Raw genomic sequence first — 27,514 nt, 5'->3', positions numbered from 1 at the left:
GGTCTCTGTCGATCTTGACCTCAGTCTTCCTTAGTGCATGGGAGGCGACGACGTCACTAGCCTCCCTGCTCAGCGCCGTCATGGGGGATGAGTAAGTGGTCTCTTTCTGTGACTGGTCTCTGTCGATGGGAACTGACCTCTTTGGTTTTCTGGGCACAACAGGCTTCGGGGAAAAATACAGAATAATAACTTCCATTGCTCAAATTATATTTGAGATTCAGCACTCATTACAAGCCATCTGTTTGTAAAATATTTTAGAGAAAGCGTCTTTACATTTACTGAAGGCATATGGGCCAGCGCTTTCCCATCATTTTGTCATATGAAAGATCCGTGAAATCCAGCATAAACTTCAAGAAGACATTAATGAGCTGTAATGGTACTCACATTACGTTGTCAATGTTAAACTTAGTCAATTACTGTTAATGATGTAGCGATTTGTCTACTAAGGCTTACTTCAGCTGTTTTGACCTGTAGACTCTTTACTTATTCTAAGAATAAAATATGATCCTATAAATGTAAACCTTTAGTGAACTATCACTTCAAAGACCTACCTAGACCCAAACTGTCCATTTGCTTGTGTACTTTACCTCATGATGTCGGACGTCTTCGGTGTGTAGCTGCTTGGTAGGAGGGCTGCTGCTAGCCCCGGTGAGAGGAGCCGAGACGAGAGGTGGCGGGGTTCCCTGCAGGTCGATACTCAGGCTGAGGCCCACGTCAGGTGACATGGGCCTCTCGCCCAGCTCCATCATGCCCCTGGAGAACTCCTCCATGCCCGTATGGAGGTCCATGAGGACAGTGAAGTCCACCTCGGCCTCCAGGCTGGACGTAGAGCTGACTGTGATGCTGGAGCACTTGCGCTCAATGCCCAGGTGGGTTTCCTTCAGGTACAGGGTCTCGTGGTCTTGGTCGTCCTCTGACACTGAGCCCAACCGCCGCTCCCACGGCTCCCTCTGCAGGTTAGATTGAGAAAGACGGACAAGAGAATGAAAAAAACATTGTCGGCTCAATACAAGGGACTTGATATAAAGCTTTTTTCGCCTGTGCAAAAAAATATATACTTAAAAGGTAAAACAGAAATATCAAATAATCATTCAAACATGAGACTTTTAGGTAAAATGAACAGGCTCATATTTTTGCTTTGAAGGGGTTGAACATGCTTAAAAGTTTTTCGCACATTGAATAAAACTGACTCACCATGGCTTCGTCAAAAGGCTCCTCGTGAATGGCAGGTGTAGGAGGGGTCTCCTGTAGAAGAAAATTAGGTTTGAACGATTGCAAAGCCAATTTGAATTAACCTAAACCAACTGTAAAGAACAGCCATGAACTGTACACACATGAATATTGGCATCGTCCTTCTGACTGTCATAGAACAAGAACATTCCCAGAGAGAATTCAAGGGTCTGCATTGTCAATGAATGCAGTGACATCACCTTGGGGTTTACTCTTTACTTCAGTACAACGCTGGCAAAAAATATTCCCAAACAATGGAGTGATGGTGAAACTAACTGTGTGACCAAGTTATGAGCAACATATGTTGACGTCATCACACATAATAGCTGTTTCCACCATCCTTTTGTTGAAGACATTGTTCTAGCCAGTGGTTCCAAGATATTTTGCACATGCCAAGGCTGAGTAGGCTTCATAATGTCATGCTTATCCCATTGAAAGTAGACCTATGCTAACTGTAAGCTTACAGTTCATATATGAATAGTAAGCCTACATTTGTTCTAGCTCTAATAACTTGAGGTAATTGTTCACACAAGTTTCGCACATGCACATAGGATGTCTTTAAAGTCAACATTATCACAAAATCAAATTACTGTAAGTGCGATGGTAATGCCATGCACTGTTGAGGTTAGATAACAATACCTTCCAGGAATCAGGTATTTGTATACTTAAGTCCAGTGTACAAGTACCTCAGCCCTGAACAATGTGGCTGGCAGCGCTGCAGCCAAGAATTAGTGCATAACATCTCATAATAAATGTTGTATTGGCTATGTATTGGGCTATTGCTGCAGAGATGCCAACGCTGAACATTTTGGCCAAATGTCCAAATCGCACTGTTTGCAAACAAGAACATTATCAAACATTAGTGGCTTCAAAGGAAGGGGATGGTGCGAAAGCCTTTGACTCCTTGCAACAGCAACTACCTTTAGTCAGGGAGGTAAGAGGATGATGTTGGAAGGAGAGACTAGGTGTTAACGTGGTGAAGAACAGACGCCAGAAGCTTAAGCAATGGAAACATTGCTTAAAGGCCCACCGGATTTTTAAATGGACAAGCAGATGTTAAGCTTTGCAGAGGGAAACGAGAGCCAGGAGCTCCCGGGCCATGAACGTGTTAAGTCTCAAAATGCCTTTGGCCAATGATTAGATGTGAAGGGCCACAGGCTTTGACCTGCTTTTTCATATACAGCCGCATGAGTTCTACATGTGTATATTCAAGCGGATAAAAACAAGGTTGTGATCGACTTAAGCACATGCAATGCTTTAGTTTCCAGTGATAGACAGGCAGGTTAGGCAGACGACGTTACCACTTGTTTCCTCTTGGTTGCTTCCTGGCTAGAGTTCCTGTAATGGCCGTTGCTAGAGTCGTTGGTGACATTCTGCCTGTTGCGAACTCTTGTCTCCCTGGACCACTGTGTTTTCAGAGGAAGGGTTGAAGGGGGAGCTGCATGGGAGGCCAAAGCCTTTGAGCCAAAGGAAAAGGTGTCTGTAAAATCTGGGTAAGCCTCGGGATGACCTTCATGGATTAGTCTTCCACCGTCAGTCCAGAAACTCGATCCAATAATGTCCCTCTGATCCTTGTGTTCACCAGTCCCTTGTAGCTCATTCTCTGGTAGCCAATGCTTTGTGACCTCTGTGTGCTGGTTGGTGGTTGTCATCCCTTGTTTGCTGTCATTTGCATCAGGACATGCTGGAGGCAAACCTATTCTCTTCCTGGTTTCAGAGGGTTCCTCTGTTGATTGCATCACCCGAGTGTAATCTACTCTTCCGGCCACGCCTCCTTCAGCTTGGGTTTGCGTTTGAGGATTGATGACCCCTTTGTTCCCCCCTTTATTCAAAGACTTCTTTGATCTCTGTGGCTTGAGAGGAACTATTCGGGTGACTTTGGAGTGTGATGCACTCCCAGTTTTGTTGGAATAGTTTCCTCTCTCGGGCTTTGGTTCTTTTGTTTCCAGAGCTTCAGGTTCTCTCATCTCCCTCTTTCTTTCAGACTCACTTCCACCTTGGTTGCTGTTATTTACAGATTCCATAGCGACCTGGTCATTGCTATTGTTTTTTCTCTCTGGGAATTCATACTGATACAGACCCTGCTTCAACTGTTTGCTTTTCATTTCAATCCTCTCTTTGGAATAGAGATTATCCACTGGAGGTGAATCAAATCCATTCTCTTGAACACTGTTCCTTGAGAAAAAGGTGTCATATGAATACGTATTACTTCCAAAGGTTGCATCATCCACGGAGTGCATATCCTTATGCCCAGTTGCAATCGAAACTGTTTCTTGTCTTTGGGATCTCGATCCAGTGCCACCTACTTTAGTTTTTCCAGATTCCTGAGGTAAAGTTATAGGCTTCATCTCTGTTGCTTTTCCAACTTGCTCATCCTCAGACACCATACCAATACACGTGTCCTTGGGATCAAAAGCTAAGTGCAGTGTATAGGGAGAGGACTGATTCTGTTCTTCTTTTGAGCTTCCGCGAGCACCATCTTGCTTTTCACTCAATATGGAATCCACAGAGGCCTATATATTGGTAAAAACACAGATTCATTAAGCTGCATGTATCCATTCTGATGCATTACTATGGAGTTTGTTACACCATATCACCCCATGGACTTAAGGTAGTATGTCATTTGAAAGGACTGGATGAGTGAAAGCTATATATGGTGGAAGACTATTTTTATACAGGTTGGAGTTTTCGCAATATTTTTCCACCTATCTATTAGAGAGCCGTGTTCCCTGTAGCTTTTTTATCAGCATTTTGCAAAGGAAACCAACTACTTTAGTCATGGGCAGTGGAGGGGGACAAACGGAGTATGAGGGTGCCTGTCCTTCCAATTAAGTGGTAAGTGAAACCCTCCCAGCAAACATGCCAACATTGGCATGATGTGGGCCCAATGCAGCCTAAAATATTGGCTCAATGTAGGCTGCCCACATTTGGGCAAAGCACCTTTGCTCGTCGGCTCCAGGTTGGCCCTAACACTGTACCCAAACCGGCTACGCTCGTGCACCATCGTATGCAAATTTACTTTGTCCCCCCACACCAAACGTGATAACCACACGTAGGTTAAAATATCAAAACAAACTCTTTAACCAATTATATTAATTTGGGGACAGGTCAATAAAAAAATAAGAAATAGAGCATTAAAGCATTAAACATTTATGGCAATTTAGCTAGCTTGCAGTTGCTAGCTGAATTTGCCCTATTTAGCTAGTTTGCTGTTGCTAGCTAATTTGTCCTAGGATATAAACTTTGAGTTGTTATTATTATTTATTTTTTTCAGTTCATCTTTCAATCCCCCTACGTGGGTATAACCAATGAGGAGATGGCACGTGGGTATCTGCTTCTATAAACCAATGACGAGATGGGAGAAGCAGGACTTGCACAGCGTTCAGCGTCACAAATAGAACTGACTTCTATTTGAGCTCTTGGCAACGCAGATGCTCATTGGCACATGCAAGCAGTGTGGGTGCAATAATTTCATAACATGTATGTTTAAATTTATTTTGCAACGCTCGCACACCACACGCGAGCGGTGTGGTCAGCATTTGAGGCAGGTGGCCCCAATATGGGCCCCAATATAAGCTCATAGTATTGGCCCTATGTGTATTGCTGACCTTATGCCAATTTACCAGTTTTATCTATTATTTAATGGAGATTTATTCATAATGTATTTAATACAATTTAACAAATGTTCTAGCCTTCAATGTATTTATTTATTGTTTCAGAAAGACAACAAATCCTATCATCCATATATTTTTTTACAAGAGAAACTGTTTAATTTCACATGTACTTATTGAAATCAACTTCTTTGATGTAAACTCCCCGAAATCTTACGTGGATTTTTGGCCGGTACTGAATGTGTTTTATAGATGTGTCTGTGTTGGGTTTAGAGACAAATAGGCGTATGTGTCATTCTGGTCACTGACTGAGGCAGTACGACCTTCAGAGCTACACATAACATTTATTTTCTCTGGCTCAGTATGTCACTGGTGAGATTTTCATCTTTCTGGCAGTATAAGCATTGCTAGTTATTGTTTACGTCCCTCTCATGATAAATAATGACTTTTTGGTATGTCTATTTGAATCAACATTTTGCCATTACATCTAACAGGTTAAAGACTTAATCATTGGCAGTGCACAAGATAAATATTTTGGGGGCATCACACAACAGAACACTTGAACAACAGAACAAACTAGAACAGCCCTCTAAGTAACAGTTGCACAAAAATAACTGCAATCCACAGCCCCAAATATTCTAATGAGCGCAGCATCTACATTATGAAGTAGCTGGCTTGGTGTTGGCTAGGCCGAGCTGGGCTAGCCCGTGAGGGGCTGGTGTTGGCTTGGTGTGGGCTAGACCGTGCCAACATTGCCAACAGAATACCCACAGGGGGCCAATGGGGTCATGTTTGCTGGGCTGGTGAGAATGAGTATACAGTAAGATTCCAAATTAAAGCTTTGAAAAGTAACATCGCCCCCCCCCCCCTTTACCTGTTTCCTCTCTGGGGTGCCTCCAGGGGGCGTGGCTGTGGACAAGCGTTTCTCCCTCTGTGACAGCTTGCTGTTGGGCTCCCTGAGAGCTCTCTTTAGTTCGTTGATGCTGGCCTGGTGCTTCTGCAGGACATCCTCGGGCTTGTCCAGGAACTGCTGCTAGATAGAGAGAGGGAGATAGTAGACTGGAGTTAGTATTCTTCCTACTTCCATTTCAGACATCTCAGGGATTGAACCAGACATGGACATTTGAATGAAAAGAGCCGTGTTAATGGTCAATTATGTGTTTGCAATTCTTCATATCAAATTCCACCTCCATTTCAATTCTGCTCGGAGCTCACAACATGGATGTTACAACAAATATCCAATCTGTTTCTGATATGGGCTAAATAATGAGACTAACGAACCTATGCATGAATGAAGAGTATAGACATGGACCCCATTACACTCCTCTTGAGTAATGAGTACATCGTTATTTATCTGCCCTGGAATTACACATTTCTGGCAAGCGATATCTTGAATTTTCCAGATGACCAAATCACACACTATGAAAGATTTTTAATCAACTGATGTTATGTCATCCTCAGCGGTAATTTTATCTGATTAATATCTTTCAATCACGATGACATCAAGTTAATGACATTTTTATGTTTTCCTTCAAGGCTTGCAATACTTTATTGGGTAACACTTTACTTGACACCCAGCATCATAATAAGTTATGACATGGTCATAACTATGTCATAATATGTCATAACAGCTTACATAATATGGTCATAACACTGTCATGACACATTTATATTTGTTGTGACGTATACTGCGTTATTTTATGGCTGGTTCTGACACCTACACCTACCACGGTGGCTATTTTTCATTATGGCTGGTTATGACATCTACATACTGTAAGAGTGTCAAAACCCACAAAACCTACCACACAAGGCAAAACATTCCATTACACCATAGCCTAAGTGTCAACAGAATGTTAATGTAGTATATATATTTTTTAAATTTACCATATTAAATTATCATTGTAATTGAGCACACATTGATGTCAAACACACTCCAATTCGCAAACTGTCCCAACAGACCCACAGATGACGCAAAATCTCAATCTCACTCCACACTGCCCTTCCCCACCTTGACAAAAGGAACACCTATGTGAGGATGCTGTTCATTGACTACAGCTCAGCGTTCAACACCATAATGCCCACAAAGCTCATCACTAAGCTAAGGACCCTGGGACTAAACACCTCCCTCTGCAACTGGATCCTGGACTTTCTGACAGGCCATCCCCAGGTGGTAAGGGTAGGCAACAACACATCTGCCACGCTGATCCTCAACATTGGGGACCCTCGGGGGGCTTGCTTAGTCCCCTCCTATACTTCCTGTTCACCCACAACTGTGTGGCCAAGCACGACTCCAACACCATCGTTAAGTTTGCTGTGGTAGGCCTGATCACCGACAATGATGAGACGGCCTATAGGGAGGAGGTCAGAAACTTGGTAGTGTTCCAGAACAACAACCTCTCCCTCAATGTGAGCAAGACAAAGAAGATGATATTTGACTAGAGGAAAAGGAGGGCCAAACAGACCCCCATTAATAACAACAGGGCTATAGTGGAGCGGGTCAAGAGTTTCAAGTTCCTTGGTGTCCACATCATCAACAAACTATCATGGTCCAAACACACCAAGACAGTCGTGAAGATGGTACAACAACACCTTTTCCCCGTCAGGAGACTGAAAAGATTTGGCATGGCTCCCCAGATCCTCAAAAAGTTCTAGAGCAGCACCATTGAGAGCATCCTGACCGGTTGCATCACCGCCTGGTATGGCAACTGCTTGGCATCCGACCGGAAGGCACTACAGAGGGTACTTTTTTTTGTTGTCAAAGACTCCATTTACCTAAGTCATAGACTGTTCTCTCTGCTACCGCACGGCAAGCGGTACCGGAGCGCTAAGTCTAGGTCCAAAAGGCTCCTTAACAGCTTCTACCCTCATGCCACTGCTGGACAATTAAGGCTATTTGACCAAGAAGGAGCGTGATGGAGTCACTTCAGATGACCAGGCATCCACAATCACCCGACCCGGACTATTTGCATTTATTATCTATGCATAGTTACTTCACCCCCACCTACATGTACAAATTACCTCAACTAACCTGTACCCCCGCACACTGACTCGGTACCGGTGCCCCCTGTATATAGCCTCGTTATTCTTAATGTGTTACTTTTTATTATGACTTTTTATTTTAGTCTACTTGGTAAATATTTTCTTAAATCCTCTTGAACTGCACTGTTGGTTAAGGGCTTGTAAGTAAGCATTTCACGGTAAAGTCTACACTTGTTGTATCTGGCGCATGTGACAAATAAAGTTTGACTTGATTTGCATTGTTGATTAAGGGCTTGTAAATAAGCATTTTACGGTACGGTCTACACTTGACATCCTCTTTTTGACTGATATAAGGGCATGTATGCATCATGAAGTGTATTTTCTACAACCTATTTAAAATATGATGTAGGTGTCATAACCAGCCATAGCATTACACAATATACAGTACCAGTCAAACGTTTGGATACACCTACTCGTTCAAGGGGTTTTCTTTATTTTTACTATTTTCTACATTGTAGAATAACAGTGAAGACATCCAAACTATGAAATAACACATATGGAATCATGTAGTAACCAAAGAAGTGTTGAACAAATGAAAATATATTTATATTTGAGTTCTTCAATGGAGCCACCCTTTACCTTGATGACAGCTTTGCACACTCTTGGCATTCTCTCAACCAGCTTCATTGAGGTAGTCAACTGGAATGCATTTCAATTAAAAGCTGTGCCTTATTAAAAGTTAATTTGTGGAATAGCTTTCCTTCTTAATGCGTTTGAGCCAATCAGTTGTGTTGTGACAAGGTAGGGGTGGTATACAGAAGATAGCCCTATTTAATAAAATACTAAGTCCATTTTATGACAAGAACAGCTCAAATAAGCAAAGAGAAACAACAGACCATCAATACTTGAAGAAATAAAGGTCAGTCAATCTGGAAAATTCCAAGAACTTTGGTGAAGTTGCAAAAACCATCAAGCGCTGACTGAAACTGACTCTCATGAGGACTGACACAGGAAAGGAAGACCCAGAGTTACCTCTGCTGCAGAGGATAAGTTCATTAGCGTTAACTGCACCTCAGATTGCAGCCCAAATAAATGCTTCACAGAGTTCAAGTAACAGACACATCTCAACATCAACTGTTCAGAGGAGACTGCGTGAATCAGGCATTCATGGTCGATTTGCTGCAAAGAAACCACTACTAAAGGACACCAGTAAGAAGAAGAAACTTCCTTGGGCCAAGAAACACATGCAATGGACATTAGACCGGTGGAAATCTGTCCTTTGGTCTAAAGAGTCTACATTTTAGATTTTTCGTTCCAACCGTGGTGTCTTTGTGAGACGCAGAGTAGGTGAACAAATGATCTCCGCATGTGTGGTTCCCAACGTGAAGCATGGAGGAGGAGGTGTGATGGTGTGGGGGTGCTTTGCTTGTGACACGGTCAGTGATTTATTTAGAATTCAGGGCACACTTAACCAGCATGGCTACCACAGCATTCTGCAGCGATACGCCATCATATCTGGTTTGCGCTTAGTGTGACTATCATTTGTTTTTTAACAGGACAATGACCTAAAACACACCTCCAGGCTGTGTAAAGGCTATTTGACCAAGAAGGAGCGTGATGGAGTCACTTCAGATGACCAGGCATCCACAATCACCCGACCCGAAATGGTTTTTGGATGAGTTGGACTGCAGAGTGAAGGAAAAGCAGCCAACAAGTGCTCAGCATATGTGGGAACTCCTTTAAGACTGTTGGAAAATCATTCCTCGTGAAGCTGGTTGAGAGAATGCCAAGAGTGTGCAAAGCTGTCATCAAGGCAAAGGGTGGTTACTTTTAATATTTTTTAATTTGTTTAATACTTTTTTGGTTACTACATGATTCCATATGTGTAATTTCATAGTTTTGATGTCTTCACTATTATTCTACAATGTAGAAAATACTACAAATAAAGAAAACCCTTGAATGAGTAGGTCTGTCCAAACTTTTGACTGGAACTGAATGTCACAACAGATGTAAATATATGGGTCATGACAGTGTAATGAGCATATTATGACAGGTTATGCCAAGTTATGTCAGCTGTTATGACATATTATGATATGGTTATGACCGTGTCATAACGTGTTATGACACTGGGTGTCAAGTCATTTTATTGCAATACTGTATTATTATAATGTAGCTTAATAGAGACTGTGGCTATAAAAGCAATAGAACAAAAATGCAGAATACTGTGTCTGCTACTGGCTTTGTCTATGTTAACAATGTCCAAACCTACAACTGAACTTTTACAATAAAGTTGTCCTTAATGAACGCAAACAAACTGAGGGTTGGACTGAAGCTGTACTGAACAACATATATTGCTGCCCTTACTGATCAACACCGTCAAGATGAGCTACACAGCACAGCACATGACAGCACACCTGGTGAGGGATCACAGAGAGAGAGCACAGGCACAGAGCAAGGAGAAGCAGTACCTCCTGTTGGGGGCATGGGGTGGCCAGATCCTGGTCCGACTGGGGGGGAGCATAGGCACAGAGGAAGAGGTGGGTTGGGGGTGGGGCACGTGCAGAGACAAAGAGGCAGAGTACCGCAGGTGAGTCAAGAAGGCAGGCACACACACACACCCACACAGAGGTTGTGTTGGTAGCATCCAAGCATCTCACTGAGACAGTGAGTTCGTTCGGCGATGGAAACATCTAGTATTTGGAGACAGATGTACAGAGAGATGAACACTGGTGAATTACATAAATGCTGTAACTGAGATATTTGGAGGAAGGACTCAGAGTCTCGTGCTATTTCTCACTCCAAACATTTCAATGGCAAAGTATGAAAGATCAGCATTCAAGGACCTAGATGTTGTCATTGATAGTTCAAAGTGAAGGTTTTAAATGGTGTTTCCTTTTGTATTATGGAGATGAATGTAAAACAAACATACAGTAGTTGTGTTCAAGCTCAGCTAATCCTTCTAATGACAATGTACACATGAAAATGGTAATGGACCCATTGTTGAACACAGCTGGACACTCAGCTGCACTGAAATGAATTCCCTATGTAGACATATTACAAACACTGACCAAACACAGTCTAAATACCTTGATAGTACCCAGACTTCATAATGCCATTAGCCTACCCTGGACTACTACGACGGTGATCCAGTCAAGTGATGTGATTTAGGCTGTGCACAAAGCCAAGGGATCTAAGAAAGCCATGACTGTACTGTCCATGTGGAATAACACTTGGAGTAATAACCTAGCTACAAGTCGGAACAGGCTGAATAAAGAAAAAAACAACACAAAAACCCAGAATAAACAGACAAACAGACATACAGACAGACACTAGTCATCACAAACGAAGTACCTCAAGCTTCGAGTCTACTGGCGAGCCTGCCTCCTCACCCTGCAAGCGAGAAGGTGGGAAGAGAGAAGCGGTTGTTCAGTGGGGCGCAGGAAGCCACAGCAGGAAGAGGAGAAAAGGAATTTTAGGAGAGTGAAGGGTGCAACAGGGCGAGGGGGAAAGACAGCATGTTAGATTTGAAGAGGAGATTAAGGAAACAGAGCACAGAGAAGGGCATGAGTTCCACGCAGAGGAGCAGAAGGGAGGGAAGAGGAGCCGAGGACAGAGGGAATATGGATTAGACTAAAGTTAATGCAGGAGAGAGGGATGAGTGTAAGTCAGGGGCTCACATGATGGATTTTCTCACTGCGCTGCAGGTTAGGTATTCTGATATTTCAAAAAGCACATATTTAGACATTGATGGAACTGGAACTACAAGGGGAGGAATATGAGTAAAATGAATCGTTCTTCTCTGTATCTTATGCATATAATTTAAAAAACTAGTTAGGTACGTACATTTGATAAATAACCACAATTCTAACAAACCTGAATTTAACTTACTAACCAAGGGTCTTGTTTTACCAGGTTCTTTTGTTTTAAATCATATTAATAGAGTTAAAATAATAAAACGGAGTGGCTGTGTGGCCAAAAACATCGGACGCCTCTTCCCGACAGCTTAACAATCAAAACATCTGAGCATGTGATCCTCTACTTTAATATTTGTTTTATGCATCTGCTGCTCCCTCCATTGCTGCTTCCCCCTCCTGTGTGTGTGTGTGTGTGTGTGTGAAATTGGGGGTTAGTGTTGTGTGTGTGTGTGTGTGCGTGCGTGCGTGCGTGCGTGTGTGTGTGTGTGTGTGAAATTGGGGGTTAGTGTTCAGGATTCATTTCGTTTTTATCATTTTTGGATACATGTTAATGCCATATATTTTATGTGGAAAAATCAATACAACCAAGCAATCAACTTGTGAAATTGGCTAATAATTCACTAAAGCATAAACAAAACTGCCTCACATTGTATCCTGGTGTTGCATGCTCTCCCCACTGAATAGAATTTATCCCGGTAACATCCATATGGTTACCAACACTATAATATTTCTCATGAAGGCTGCTATTCTACCTGGAAGAAAACATTTGGGCACGACACTACCACTGGCGATAACGTCTCCGATCCTGTCCCAGCTCGCATATCTCACAGCGTCTGTAACACATGCACAGAATGTGATTCGGTTGTTTAGCTCTGGAGAAGAGGCGTCCAATTCAGCCATAATAAAAAGGGGGATCTAACAATACATCCACTTTAGGTAGAAAGATAGACTTTCACTCACTGTCATGTGAATTTGGACAGTGAACCACATTGGCTCTATACCAGGGGTGTTGACGAACAAATCGGTTATAACAAAATCCTGATGTGGTCCTTGAGCCAAAACATTTGCCCACCCCTGCTTTATATTCAAGCATTTTCGATTTGAGGTTAATATTTCATAAGAGGCGACAGTACACAATGTCATCTTTTATTTGAGGGTATTTTCATTATCTGTTTTACCATTTAGAAACCTAATGGCCGTGTCTGAAATCTGTCTTGCCTTCTACTTACTTCAACTACATACTATGTGCTAATAGTACTGCATACTACATAGAACATACTGTTTAGTAAAAACATAAGCAGTAAGCAATAAATATCAACCTATTGCTCATCCATACTGAGAAGATGTCATCTAATGCGCCATCACACTTGTTCCCCGCAATTTGTTCATTTTTGTAGAGTGAGTTCCCTATTATGATCATCAGCTGTTGTCAAACACACGTGGGTATGAAAATACAAGTATCTTCCTTTGTGCAGCGATTTATACTAGATGAAACGCTGAATTTTCACATTCTATAAAACGTATAAACTATAAATCTATTTTCGCATACTCAGAAAGCCTACCATTTAGAACTCAAGGGTATTCGGACAAGGCCTATGTATCTAGTCCCCCCATTTGAAGAAGTCTTAAGTATTTTGACAAATTCACGTATAGTGTATTAAATACGTCAAACGTGTAGTATTTGTTTGCATATTCCTAGCATGCAATGACTACAACTACATTTGCAGTTTGTTTTGGTTGTGCTTTGGGTTATGAATGAATCATGAGGAGTGAGTGAGAAGGTTACAGAGGCTACAACAAAACATGCTAATCTCTCACCATTACCAATAACAGAGAAGGTTAGCATTTTGGGGGGGTATATGATCTTTGTGCCTCTGTAACTTTCTCAATCATTCACGGTTCATCCATTATCATGGTAGCGTCCACATTAACAAAGAAGTGTTCAGAAACATATTCTATTCTTACTTACAATACAAGTGACTCCAAAGTTACACAATATATTATTCACCATTCAGCTCCTATTGGGCAAAATATAATCTGAAACACAACCAAAACAAACTACAAATACGTCCAACAAGTTTGTTGAGTCACGAGCTTGATATAGTCATTGAGTGCAAGGAATATGGGACCAAATGGTACGAAACGTTTGACTACTTTAATACACCGTGAATTTGTCAAAATAATTACTTACAAAATGGCAGAAAATGATCCTTTATCCTTTCAACTGTCTTTCACCAGTGATCCTTTATGATGGAGAGGACTCAAGGAAAAAGGGAGCCATCATCTACTATGAATATAGGGTCCGCCACCCTTGTCTCGCCTTGTACCTTCAGCTCCATGGTCTTGGCGGACGCGGCAAAACCATCAGTCTCCTCGTCCTGATCCTGGTACTCCTGGTCTTGTTCCTGGTAATCCTGATCCTGGTCTAGGTCCAGACTGCCCTCTTGTTCCAGGTCTTCTCTGGACAGGAACTGGGTGTGATCACTGGAGCTGCGCTGGGACAGCTGGTCCATGCTGTCTCCCAGGGCTGAGGCTGGGCAGGGGATGGGGGTAGGGCACACAAAGGATGGCGGAGAAAAGAGAGAAAAGCTAGTCAGCCCTGGCTCACAGAAAGCAAGAGAAAGGTCAACATTGTCTGTACGGTAAATTATGATTGATCGATATTACAATTTGTTTACATTGACATCCATTTTACAGGTAAGTATTTATCTCCTTACAGTTGAGGCAGGGTAAACTGATTCAGGAGTCAGAACATAGATTATGGCCAGGAGTCATTCAAAGGTGCGTTCATAGCCATGGGAAGATGTTTGGCGGGGGATGCATGCACTACATTGGTTCGCTAATACAGGACCAGTAAAGGCCCAGTGCACTACGTTTGTGAATATATATTTTTTATTTCCTGATTTTTCAGGGGGTGCTGCAGCAACCTCAGCACCCCTACTTAGAAATATTTAACACGGTAGGCCATTTGAGAACAAGTTCTCATTTACAACTGTGACCTGGCCAAGATAAAGCAAAGCAGTGCGACAAAAACAACAACACAGAGTTACACATGGGATAAACAAACGTAGAGTCAATAACACGATAGAAAAATCTATGTACAGTGTGTGCAAATGTAGTAAGATTAGGGAGGTAAGGCAATAAATAGGCCATAGAGGCTAAATAATTACAATGTAGCAATAACACTGGAGTGATAGTTGTGCAGATGATGATGTGCATGTAGGGATACTGGGGTGCAAAATAGCAAAAGAAATGTATCAATAACAATATGGGGATGAGGTAGTTGGGTGTACTATTTACAGATGGGCTATGTACAGGTGCAATGATCGGTAAGCTGCTCTGACAGCTGATGCATACAATTAGTGAGGGAGATATGTCTTCAGCTTCAGTGACTTTTGCAATTCGTTCCAGTCATTGGCAGCAGAGAACTGGAAGGAAAGGCGGCCAAAGGAGGAGTTGGCTTTGGGGATGACCAGTGAAATATACCTGCTGGAGGGCGTGCTACAGGTGGGTGCTGCTATTGTGACCAGTGAGCTGAGATAAGGCAGGGCTTTACCCAGCAAAGACTTATAGATGACCTGGAGCCAGTGGGTTTGGCGACAAATATGAAGCGAGGGCCAGCCAACGATAGCATATAGGTCACAGTGGTGGGTAGTATTTGGGGCTTTGGTGACAAAACAGATGGCACTGTGATAGACTACATCCAATTTGCTGAGTAGAGTGTTGGAGACTATTTTGTAAATGACATCGCTGAAGTCAAGGATCGGTAGGATAGTCAGTTTTACGAGGGTATGTTTAGCAGCATAAGTGAAGCAGGATTTGTTGCTAAATAGGAAGCCGATTCTAGATTTAATTTTGGATTGGAGATGCTTAATGTGAGTTTGGAAAGAGAGTTTACAGCCTAACCAGACACCTAGGTATTTGTAGTTGTCCACATATTCTAAGTCAGAAATTCTGCCAAACTCCAAGCATTGATTATGCAAGAATGGGCTGCCATCAGTCAGGATGTGGCCAAGAAGTTAATTGACAGCATGCCAGGGTGGATTGTAGAGTTCTTGAAAAAGAAGGGTCAACACTGCAAATATTGAATCTTTGCATCAACTTCATGTAATTGTCAATAAAAGCCTTTGAGACATATGAAATGCTTGTAATTATACTTCAGTATTCCATAGTAACATCTGACAAAAAATATCTAAAGACACTGAAGCAGCAAACTTTGTGGAAATTAACATTTGTGTCATTCTCAAAACTTTTGGCCACGACTGTATACTTTCCACAGCTATGGGTGTGTTGCAGCTCTGCACACTGAGCTGCAGACAATTAACCTTTTAAAGGTCATTTCACAGACGTTCGCGGAGAATGCATTTATGTTAAACCCTTCAGATGTCGGCTCAATTGTAAATCACCTAGAAGTAAAGTGCAATGTTCTTTTCAATAACGCGCCTAGGCTTGATTCCCGGCCTATGTATAACAATGTCCTATGGACATTCAATAATACAACAGTTGTTCTCAAATAGTACAAAGCCTGTTTAAAGTTCAAAATAATTCACAGTACAATCAGATGCTATCTATTCTATCTGCCTACCACTGCAATATACACTCTTAAAGGGTTATACCTGTAACCAAAAAGCGTTCACCTATGGGGACAGCCGAAGAACCCTTTTGGATCCTTTTTTCTAAGAGTGTACTGATGCAAATTTGAAATAACAATGAATAAACAAGGACCTACTTGACAAAGCGGCATAAAGAAAAAAATGACAGAGTGGGCCCATATTCTAAGTGATGAGTATGTTGTACAAATTCATGATGTTATAGTACAGTAATAGTCCGGTCCTTACCTCCGTCCACACTGCGAGGCAGCAGGTACCTCTTGCTAACCGAACGGTCAAACTGTGGAGCTGGCCGGTCGATCAGCACACTGGCCTGACGTGACTGGGCCTGGGTCCGCCCACTGTAGCGGAATTTGGAGCCAATCACCAGGAAGCCCTTGGGAGGGGGCTCTGGAGACACCAACCTATAGAGAGACTCAGTTTTAGTATGAAGGTTTAAAGAGATCGACACTATAATGTTTATATTTTTTATTAAACATTAACACGAGATCGTCATTTTGAATTTACATGTTTAATTACTCTGCCATTTTTAAAGTCATATTCCTTCCGTCCTTGACTTTTCAAAATAAGTCTATATAACACACTGTCATTGTTAGAATCTTAATATCGCAAACAGAATTTGTGTTAAAAGCAGTTTTATTTATGTACCAGTCTGTCTTTAGTTATATATACATATATATACAGTATACAGTGGGGCAAAAAAGTATTTAGTCAGCCACCAATTGTGCAAGTTCTCCCACTTAAAAATATGAGAGAGGCCTGTAATTTTCATCATAGGATTCACTTCAACTATGACAAAAAAAAATAGGAAAAAAAATCCAGAAAATCACATTGTAGGATTTTTAATGAATTTATTTCCAAGTTATGGTGGAAAATAAGTAGTTCAGTCATCTTTGCCTTCTTGGGTACAGGATAGAGGTCGACAAATTAATCGGAATGGCCGATTAATTAGGGCCGGTTTCAAGTTTTCATAACAATCGGAAATCGGTATTTTTGGGTGCCAATTTTGCCGATTTCTTTTTCTTTTCTTTATACCTTTTTTTTAAACTAGGCAAGTCAGTTAAGAACACATTTTTATTTTCAATGACGGCCTAGGAACGGTGGGTTAACTGCCTTGTTCAGGGGCAGAACAACCGATTTTCACCATGTCAGCTCGGGGATCCAATCTTGCAACCTTACAGTTAACTAGTCCAACGCTATAACCACCTGCCTCTCGTTGCACTCCACAAGGAGACTGCCTGTTACACGAATGCAGTAGAAGCCAGGGTAAGTTGCTAGCTAGCATTAAACTTATCTTATAAAAAACAATCAATCAATCATAATCACAAGTTATAACTACACATGGTTGATGATTGTGCTTTTTTCGCAAATGCGCTTTTGTTAAATCATCCCCCAGCGTTGCATCGTTTATATATGATTTAACAAAAGCGCATTTGCGAAAAAAGCACAATCGTTGGATGACTGTACCTAACCATAAACACCAATGCCTTTCAATATTAACCAGGTGAAATTGTGTCACTTCTCATGCGTTCACTGCACGCAGATTCAGGGTATATGCAACAGTTTGGGCAGCCTGGCTCATTGCGAACTAATTTGCCAGAATTTTACGTAACTATGACATAACATTGAAGGTTGTGCAATGTAACAAGAATATTTAGACTTAGGGATGCCACCCGTTAGATAAAATACCAAACGGTTACGTATTTCACTGAAATAATAAACGTTTTGTTTTCGAAATTATAGTTTCCGGATTTGACCATATTAATGACCAAAGGCTTGTATTTCTGTGTGTTATGTTATAATTAAGTCTATGATTTGATAGAGCAGTTTGACTGAGCGATGGTAGGCAGCAGCAGGCTCGTAAGCATTCATTCAAACAGCACTTTTGTGCGTTTTGCCAGCAGCTCTTCGCAAGCACAGAGCTGTTTATGACTTCAAGCCTATCAGCCTAATGGCTGGTGTAACTGATGTGAAATGGCTAGCTAGTTAGCGCGGTGCGCGCTAATAGCGTTTCAAATGTCACTCGCTCTGAGACTTGGAGTGGTTATTCCATTTGCTCTGCAAGGGCTGCGGCTTTTGTGGAGCGATGGGTAACGCTGATTTGAGTGTGGCTGTTGTCGATGTGTTCCTGGTTCGAGCCCAGGTAGGGGTGAGGAGAGGGACGGAAGCTGTACTGTTACACTGGCAATACTATAGTGCCTAAAAGAACATCCAATAGTCAAAGGTATATGAAATACAAATGGTATAGAGAGAAATAGTCCTATAAATACTGTATTAACTACAACCTAAAACCGCTTACCTTGGAATATTGAATTCTCATGTTAAAAGGAACCACCACCTTTCATATGTTCTCATGTTCTGAGCAAGGAACTCAAACGTTAATTTTTTTACATGGCACATATTGCACTTTTACTTCTCCAACACTTTGTTTTTGTATTATTTAAACCAAATTGAACATGTTAAATGTTTTATTTTGAGGCTAAATTGATTTTTATTGATGTATTATATTAAGTTAAAATAAGTGTTCCTTCAGTAGTGTTGTAATTGTCATTATTACAAATAAATATAAAAGAATTGGCCGATTAATCGGTATCGTTTTTTTTTTTTTTGGGTCCTCCAATAATCGGCATCGGTATCGGCGTTTAAAAATCATAATCGGTCGACCTCTAGTACAGGAACAATGGTGGCCATCTTGAAGCATGTGGGGACAGCAGACTGGGATAGGGAGCGATTGAATATCCGTAAAAAGACCAGCTAGCTGGTCTGCGCATGCTTTGAGGACGTGGCTTGTGATGCCATCTGGGCCAGCAGCCCTGCGAGGTTTAACCCGTTTAATGTTTTACACACGTCGGCCATGGAGAAGGAGAGGGGGGGGTGGCGCAAATGCCATCATTCATCCACGGTTTCTGGTTCGGGTAGATTTAAATAGTCACAGTGGGTACAACATCTCCAATGCACTTTCTTATAAACTCACTCACTGAGTCAGTGTATAGATCAATGTTGTTCTCTGAGGCTGACCGGAACATATCCTAGTCCGCGTAATCAAAACAATCTTGAAATGCGTAAATGTAGGACTCTAGAGAGTTAATGGATTTTAACACTTGAATTAATTGTGGTGTTTTAGTGGTTTTCCGTTTGTACATATAGCCTACATTTTACATATCCAATAAAAATGATATTGTGTTCTTTGAAGTACATTTTCTTTCGTATTCTAATGTTACCTAAGACCTTCATGAACACAACCAAATGATTATTTTTGCAATAGCATATATTACATGTATTTATCAGACTGTTAGAATGTTGATGTCAAGAAAACGCGTCATTGGCTTAGAGTATCGAGGCCCGGCATTTCTAGTGTGAAAGAGAGTGTCATACTATCTGGAGCATAAATTTGACAGAGGTAAAAGTGGCTGGTAATTAAGAAATTACACTTAACGTTGCAGTCTTTTTCTTTGCCATTTCTAAAAGCTCAACCAAACTGTGTAAGGAAGGCCCAAAAAACTGTCAAAGACTCCTGTCACCCAAGTCATAAACTGTTCTGTCTGCTACCGCACAGCAAGTGGTACCGGAGCGCCAAGTCTAGGTCCAAAAGGCTCCTTTACAGCTTCTACCCCCAAACCATAAGACTGCTGAACAATTAATAAATGACCTTGATTAACCTGTACACCCGCACATAGACCCTGAATATAGCCTCATTATTGCTATTTGATTGTGTTATTTTTTATTACATTTTTGACTTTAGTTGATTTAATAAATATTTTCTATTTTCTATTTATTTAACTGCATTGTTAGTTAAGGACTTGTAAGTAAGCATTTCACAGTAAGGTCTACTACACCTGTTGAATTTGGCGCATGTCACAAATACAATTTGATTTGATTTGCTTGTTGCTGTGCAATGTAGCATGAGCTGTGTGATGCTTAGTGTCTTCAGCTGAGTCTGTTTGTGTGGGTGCGGGTACGTGCATTTGTCACCAGTGAGGGGCAGTTGCCTACCTGAAGAAGGTGTGGTGTTCAATGCAGACCTTCCACAGGCGTTTGGAAGCCCGGTGGTTGGGCAGCTTGAAGCCGATGGTGCTCTCAAACTGTTCATACTGAGGATGGAGGGGAGGAGTGAGAGATGGGGGAGGAGTGGGGGATAAAAGGAGGAGTGAACCGAGGGAGTGAAGGAGCACGTGTATGTGTGTGTGTGTGTGCGTGTGCATGTGTGCGTGTGTGTGCGCGCGTGCGTGCGTACGTGCGTGGAACCATCTCACGACCCTTGATAAAAAAACAAGGAAATTGCACCCTGTATATTGTACTCTATTCTCTAAGCAGTAAGAGTGTGTCATTCAAACACTACACAGCAGTACTGAAAACTGGGCCCATACAGTAATTACACTGTGGGTTTTAGTGCTTTTGAAGTAGATAGTTGGAAGAAAAGATCTTACACAATCCCTGAATGAAGATATCAGTGTCAGATTAGGGTCTCTATTCAACTCGTATCACGGAAGTTACAGCGCTACAGAGTCATTTAAATTTAAGGCCAACGTTCCCTTGTTGACAGAGAATACACAGAAACGCTGCATATGTAGGCTCAATCGGAATTTACCTTTACATTAAAAAAAAAATGCGATACATATTGAATAGAGTCCTAACATTCTGTAGATACATAGGCCCGCAGAAAGCAGAACAGAGAGGAAAACCATCGGTAGATAATCACTTTAGGAGGAGAAAACCAGAGCAAAGCAAAATGAGGCACTAACACTTCTAGAGAGCAAAATCCCTGATGAAAGCATATCCTTACACGCAGCCCACCATGCTTTGAAGTCCCGGTGCTCGGCAACAGAAGAAGAAGACCGTTCCCAATTCCAAGACCACAAAACATCCCACATCTCCCTAATCTTTAAGAATAGTAACTTGACCGCTATAAATAGCCCACATTGAAACAAATCAGGCCCAATTATTCCATGGCTCACTGAGTCCCCAGATAAGATTCAAAAGTGACACTTCAATAGAATCTGTTAAATAACACCTACTGTAGCAATAAGCTAGCATAGGACAACTGGCACATCAGGTCACAGCAGCCATGCTCGAAATCCTAACTATTGTGAAAGCATGAAACAACTGTAAAGATTGATATGTTTGACCTTTTTAACCATGTCATGCTTTGTGGCACTTAACTGAGTTGTCACAGTTATACAGTTGGCTGCAATGAACTGTTTTGCCTGTTTTGCAGAGTTAGTGTAGACTTCGAGTGAAGTGAAATCATGTCAAACAAGATGCATAATGTAGGCTACAAGATAACATAATATGGTCCGTCTACCTCCCCGGGGCGTATTTTGATGTAGAAGTTGCTCCTCTTGTAGGAGATTTTGAGGATCTTCGGCCAGGCGAAGCGGTTGATCCTCAGACGGTCACGGTAGATGAGTAGTCCGTTGGCGCTGACGCCAAGCATGATGTCAATGCCCTCTGAATCCTGTCAGAGACAAAGGGTGCAATGGGACGGAGGGAAGGTCAGGGATGGCGAAGAAGTGTGTGTGTCACTATCATACGGATCCAATCCAGATAGATAAGATGAAGTAACATGAAGTAACAAGCGCTAGATGCGAACAGGCTATCAAGTTGACATCTTGTGACTATTCTTTTAAAATGTTTTCCTGCTGATTAGTCTAAACCATATTTGCAGCCTTACATTCTTAGTTACATTGTTGTCTATAATGTAGCAGTACGCACACACACACACGCACGCACACACACACAACAACACCACACCACAAACAAACACAATTTGTAAATCTTTCCATACTGTACCTTGGCGTGATGCAGGTCTACACCATACATGGAAAGCTTCTTGGCATTTTCTAGAAAGTTCACCTCTGCCTCCGCTGGACTCATTCCCCTAAGGGAGAACACAGAGGCTGTCATTGGACTATTACGACACCACAACTTACAGCACTTTGAATAAAGAGAACAATCGGTCTGTTTGGGTTATAGTACGCAGGTTTGTCATTGGAATTAGTGGTTGATGTATGGTTGTGGCACAAAAATGTTGAGGTCTGCTCAGGCTCTGATTAATGTTAGACTTCTGCATGTTTTGAATGTTTGCACGAGTCAATTGTGTGTAACTCATTTAATTGTCTATCTACTATCCATATACGTTCATGTATTGAGAATTCAACACAATTGGTAACGACCTAGTACCAAATGGTACATATCAGGGGCGGACTGGCCATAGGGGGGTTTGGGCAAATGCCAGATGGGCTTGTCCATTTTTAGCCCAGTGGGCCTGTGGAAATTGTGGGATTTGCTCAAAACCATAATAATTTAGCTAATTCCAGTCCCAGTCCGTTCCTGGTACATACTGATGCTTGTGTCAATGAAACCAACGTGTCTACTATGCAATTGTTAGGTAATTACCATTTTAATTGTATTTGAATCTATACCGACAGCGTAGACCTGTGCCGGAGGCTTTTTATTTACAATGATGAGCTGGCACGTGGCCGGTCAGGCCCTGACCTGTAGTTGCGGTGAAGCTCCATCACCCTCTCCTCTAGCTCCCTCGTCTGGTTGGGGGCGAAACGGAAGTCACTGATGTAGTCGGGCCCGTGTTCCTCTGGCTCATAGTCACCCAGCTCCGCCTGCACCGTGTAAGAACCTAGCAGGGCGTAGGTCCCGAAGGAGCAGGGCAGACGCCAGGACAGCATGTCGTCCCTCAGCTGTAGACACAGGTAGTACCTGCATGCATTGATGAGTCATGTTCATTAGGCACCAAACGAAGGACAATGTATTCAAACAGGGAGAGGTCTACCTGGTCCAATAATAAATGCTTTCTGTTTAATGTTGCATAAACAAAGAATATGTATTCTGTTTCATGCCCTGATGAACATGATCATGGATAGACAAGAGGCAAACAGCACAGCTCGTTAGTCCCTCCCACATGAAACAATGCCCCTGTTTACTATAGAATAGTATAGTACTTACTAAAGAATTCTGTAGTAAACTGTAGTATACCGTAGAATACTATACTCCATGCTGTAGTATCCTTTGATCATGTGTAGTACTTAATATAGAATTTTGTAGTATACTGTAGAATACTATACTACACACTGTAGTATCCCTCGATCGTGTAGTACTTAGTATAATCGTGTAGTATACTGTAGATTACTATACTTCATACTAGGGAAGTAACGATTCACCGATACGCATCGGTCCCTGATTCAAATGTTTAAGACACAAGTGCATCGGGCCACAGACCCCAAACCAATCCAAATGCATCGGTCAGAAAATATATAAAATGTTACAAATCGCTGGTTGACTAAATGTATTAGCTTATATTACATTCTTTCTACCTTCTGAAAATATCTCTCATCTTTTGTGACAACTGATGCTTCCTCTCCTTCAGTGTCGAACTGCATGTAACTGTGTTGACAGATATTGATCTACAAGTTATTTTGCAAGGCGAACAACCATAGGCAATATCAGTAGCCTAGTCAAACTGCGCTGTCACTGTGCGCTCCCTCTCCGGCCTCTAGGTCACCAGGCTGATCATTAGGGCGCACACCTGTCACCAGCGGGGTGCCAAGATGGCGGCTTGAATAGATGCTTTTTTACCGAGCTCCGTACCAAACTTCAGAAAGATTGTGAAAAAAACAAGTTTACAGTCATTACTATTTTTATTTGTTCAAGATATAAGACCTTTCCTGTGACTGGAATAATAATTGGATAATTTATTTCGGCATTTCCATGCAAAGTCATGACAAAAAAGGAAAGGAAGAAGTTAGCCGTTCTATTGCTAATCAACAAGAGAGAAACGTGCTTATAGACAACTGCCATAACTACACTTGGCCTATGGATAATATCATGCTTTCGAATGCTGTTGAAGATGACGAATTCCCCTCTTTACCAGTTACTCCGTGCAAACCTCCACCCTCCAAAAAACCCAACATGAACTCTGACATCGTGGCTACCCTCTCCTTACTCATCAACTCCAGGTCTGACACCATTGAGAAAATGGTAGGCGTAAACACCATGGTTATCGAAGGCTTGAAAAGGACTGTGGAGTTTGCATGTGGTGAAATCAAGGATGTGAAAACGAGAGTGGCAAAAGTTGAAAAAAGTGGAAAAGGTGGAAAAGAATAACAATGTCTACCATATACGTCTCAGTGATCTGGAACAATACACAAGAAGATGGAACCTGAGACTCTACGGCTTGCCAGAGGTTGAGAATGAGGATGTGTGAGGAGTGGCTATTCGCATCTGCCAAGAAGTTTTGCCTGGAGAGAAGAACAAAGTTGGTGATACCATCGACGTTGTGCATCGCCTCGGCAAGAAGCAACAGCAAAACGATTCAAGACCCAGGGGTATCATCATCCTCTTAACTGCCAGATTCTACAGGGATGCTGTCTGGAAAGCTGCTAGGAAGAACGCCTTCCTTCAGAGCCATGGTATGCGTTTCGCCGAGCATTTCAGCCCGGAGGACATAGAACGAAGGAACAAGTTGTGGCCAACGATCAAGACAACACGAAATGAGGGAAAGGCTGCTTACTTCGTCGGAGGACGAGGCTTCATCAACGGTTCAGAAATCCATATTCCTCTCTAAAATCTCACCAGAACGAACAGATTGATGGTTTAAGCCATGGCATGCTCATGTTCCTTATATTGTTTACCTAACAAGCATCAGGTGACTATTTTTCGGAATACTCAGGTACTTAGTTTAGTTTGTTCTTGTATGACCAGAAGACCTATTTTGTTTACAAACTTACGAAGAAGCCTGAAAGTTGTATTTATTTTGTATGTATACAGTAACTAAGATACTGTTTTAAAGGTCTGCTCTGACTTTACACGGTTATTGTTCTATTTCGTTATTAATACTTATTTCCCAAAAGAATTCTTAGGAACGTGTATATGTAAAAAAAATTATGATCAGTTTTCATATGCATTTAAAATAGTAGGTAAACTTTTATATAAATTATTATTTTGCATTTTATGTCTCAGAATAGTTCCTGATTACACTAAAGAGGGTTAATAGTCTCTCTTACTACAAGAAACCTTGGTTTGGTCTTGAACATAATTTTCAGTTGAGTTGAATTTCAAAGCCGGATAACGTCTAGCTCAAAGTTGATGGAATAAGCTATTTTCACTTTAAATTGACTTAAATGGTGCAGATCTCGGTTCCTTATCATTTACGTTCACTGCTCCTACGTCTTTGACTCATCCTACAACAGTTTATACTTTTATATCATCTTTGTTGTTTCGTCTTTGTCTATAGTTTCTCTTAATGCTAGGGGGTTTACCAAACAATGTGAAGCGCAAGGCCTTATTTTTATTTGCTAAACAATTTCGAACAGATTTTTCGGCTGATACCAACTCCTGGAGGTCACAGTGGGGCAACGATATTTGGCTTTCCCATGGATCTGAACGCTCCGCTTGTGTCACTACAATAAAAAATAGCTTTGGTGGTAATATTCTACACTCAGAATGTGACTGACCCCTTTGGTCACTTTATTTGGCTTGTGATCAGTTACAATGACATTACGCTCATTACTGTAAACTTCTACGGATACAACACCAAACATGAGAATGATGAGTTGCTTGAATCTATAGAGAAACATATACTTCATTTGATTATCTCAATTTCCCCATTCGTTATTATTGATAGGACTTTAACATTACTATAGATAATTCAACTGATAGATGGCCCCCAGGTAGGCCAACCAATCAGAATTTGGGTTTAATACTTTTTGGATACTCATCTGGCTGTACCTGCTGAAAGGGGTTTACAATAGATTGTATTTTAATTGTTCAGGTTCATCAGTAATAATTTTGGTAGTTTTGCGTTAAACAATCAGTGTATATGGTAATGTTTTGATAGACAGGGCAAAGTTGATAATTTCATAACGAGGAAAGCAATCCGTTTTATGAGGCGCACTGCATGGCCGAAGCAAGAGGACAAGAGAAGATCACTCCATAAAAACGGTCAAAATCAGAAGGGGATGAAATCCAAAGTTGTGCTATATCTTTATTCTTTATTGGCTATGTCACAGCTAATTTGTAAACGATAAATATTGATACATTACTAGTTCAAACACGTAATCTGACAAAATGACAAATTAATTAGTGGGAGATGGTGATTGCAGAACCAAAGTGGGGGGACAAAAAAAAAACATAGGCTAAATTGCCCCCCCCCCCCCCCTAATCTCCCAGAGTGCAAAGAACCTTGGCATGACCCTGGACAACAACACTCTGTCCTTCTCTGCAAACATCAAAGCAGAGTACATCCGTAGAATATGGCCTTTCCTCAGACAGGAAGAGCCGCAGGTCCAAATCCAGGCACTTGTCAACTCCCATCTAGACTACTGCAACTCTCTGCTAGCTGGGCTTCCCGCTTGTGCCACCAAATCCATGCACCCCGCTCCTCCACACACTCCACTGGCTTCCAGTCTAAGCTTACATCATCTTCAAGACCCTGGTGCTTGCCTATGGAGTTGTAAGGGGAACTGCCCCTGCTTACCGTCAGGCTATGCTCAAATCCCAACCCGACCACTCCATTCCAACACCACTGGTCTCTTGGCCCTCCTACCCCTACTGGAGGGCAGCTCCCACTCAGCCTAACCAAAGCTCTTCACTGTCCTGGCACCCCAATGGTGAAACAAGCTTCCCCCTAAAGTCAGATAGAGGAGTCCCTGCCCATCTTCCGAAAACGTATGAACCCTACCTCTTTGAAGAGTATCTAAAATAACTCTCATGCCCACTGAGTAAAATAAATATTTAAAAAAATCTAGACTCTACAAATAAAATGTGACCTACTATACTACACACTGTAGTATCCCTTGATAGTGTAGTACTTACTATATACATGTTTTGTATACTGTAGAACAGTAATACCACATGACTCATTTGCATATACCCACCCATTCCCATCTCCCATATCCCAATTTGTGCCACCCATGAGTGAGAAACCTACATGCAAAGTCTAGACCATATATTGTGTAATATGTAACATGTTATAGAACTATATGTTTAGACGCCAGTCCTACCTAGCTACCTACATACCACCTACCTATAGGTTATGGAAATTATGCTCTTTTAGTATTTGTCCAGTAGGTTTCCTCAAGGAGAAAGCCCCTACTTCTATGTCAAAGATTAGTGATGGGAAAACAAGGCTTTCTGAAGCCTTTGGTGGCTCTCACCAATTTGTGCCGAAAAACGGTTCATTACTATGAGCTTTTAACACAATGCACATTAGTGACACGTGCTGGTCAGCAATTAACAGAAGCATTTGATGTTCAGATATAAGTTTTGACCAAGGCATTTATCAAAACTATGTGGTACAGCGGTTAGTCATGGGTTTTGAACACCTAAACAGTTATAATATGAGGTTAGCATCTTACATCCTTCATCCTTTTATTTG

General features: G+C 41.7%; 1 protein-coding gene and 1 non-coding gene across 2 annotated transcripts in view; one reads left to right on the top strand and one right to left on the bottom strand.

Moving 5' to 3' along the window:
* si:dkey-178k16.1 (protein 4.1) overlaps positions 1 to 27,514 on the bottom strand; it is a 60,889-nt gene that overhangs the window by 4,661 nt on the left and 28,714 nt on the right. Inside the window, exons 6-16 of the mRNA XM_065020711.1 lie at positions 22,621 to 22,839; positions 21,916 to 22,003; positions 21,428 to 21,580; positions 20,119 to 20,216; positions 16,354 to 16,529; positions 13,843 to 14,048; positions 11,172 to 11,210; positions 5,716 to 5,874; positions 1,195 to 1,245; positions 588 to 950; positions 20 to 163 (exon numbers count right to left, since the gene is read on the bottom strand). Coding sequence (XP_064876783.1) covers positions 20 to 163; positions 588 to 950; positions 1,195 to 1,245; positions 5,716 to 5,874; positions 11,172 to 11,210; positions 13,843 to 14,048; positions 16,354 to 16,529; positions 20,119 to 20,216; positions 21,428 to 21,580; positions 21,916 to 22,003; positions 22,621 to 22,839 — 1,696 coding nt within the window. The remainder of the gene's footprint in view (positions 1 to 19; positions 164 to 587; positions 951 to 1,194; positions 1,246 to 5,715; positions 5,875 to 11,171; positions 11,211 to 13,842; positions 14,049 to 16,353; positions 16,530 to 20,118; positions 20,217 to 21,427; positions 21,581 to 21,915; positions 22,004 to 22,620; positions 22,840 to 27,514) is intronic.
* LOC115132902 (U7 small nuclear RNA) lies at positions 27,174 to 27,230 on the top strand. The gene has a single exon (XR_003864157.1). It is a non-coding gene; the product is annotated as a U7 small nuclear RNA (small nuclear RNA).

The sequence above is a fragment of the Oncorhynchus nerka genome, linkage group LG7, assembly GCF_034236695.1.
Source record: "Oncorhynchus nerka isolate Pitt River linkage group LG7, Oner_Uvic_2.0, whole genome shotgun sequence".
NCBI lineage: Eukaryota > Metazoa > Chordata > Actinopteri > Salmoniformes > Salmonidae > Oncorhynchus > Oncorhynchus nerka.
Note: the sequence above shows the minus strand (reverse complement) of the source record. Positions and strands in the feature narration are given on the sequence as shown.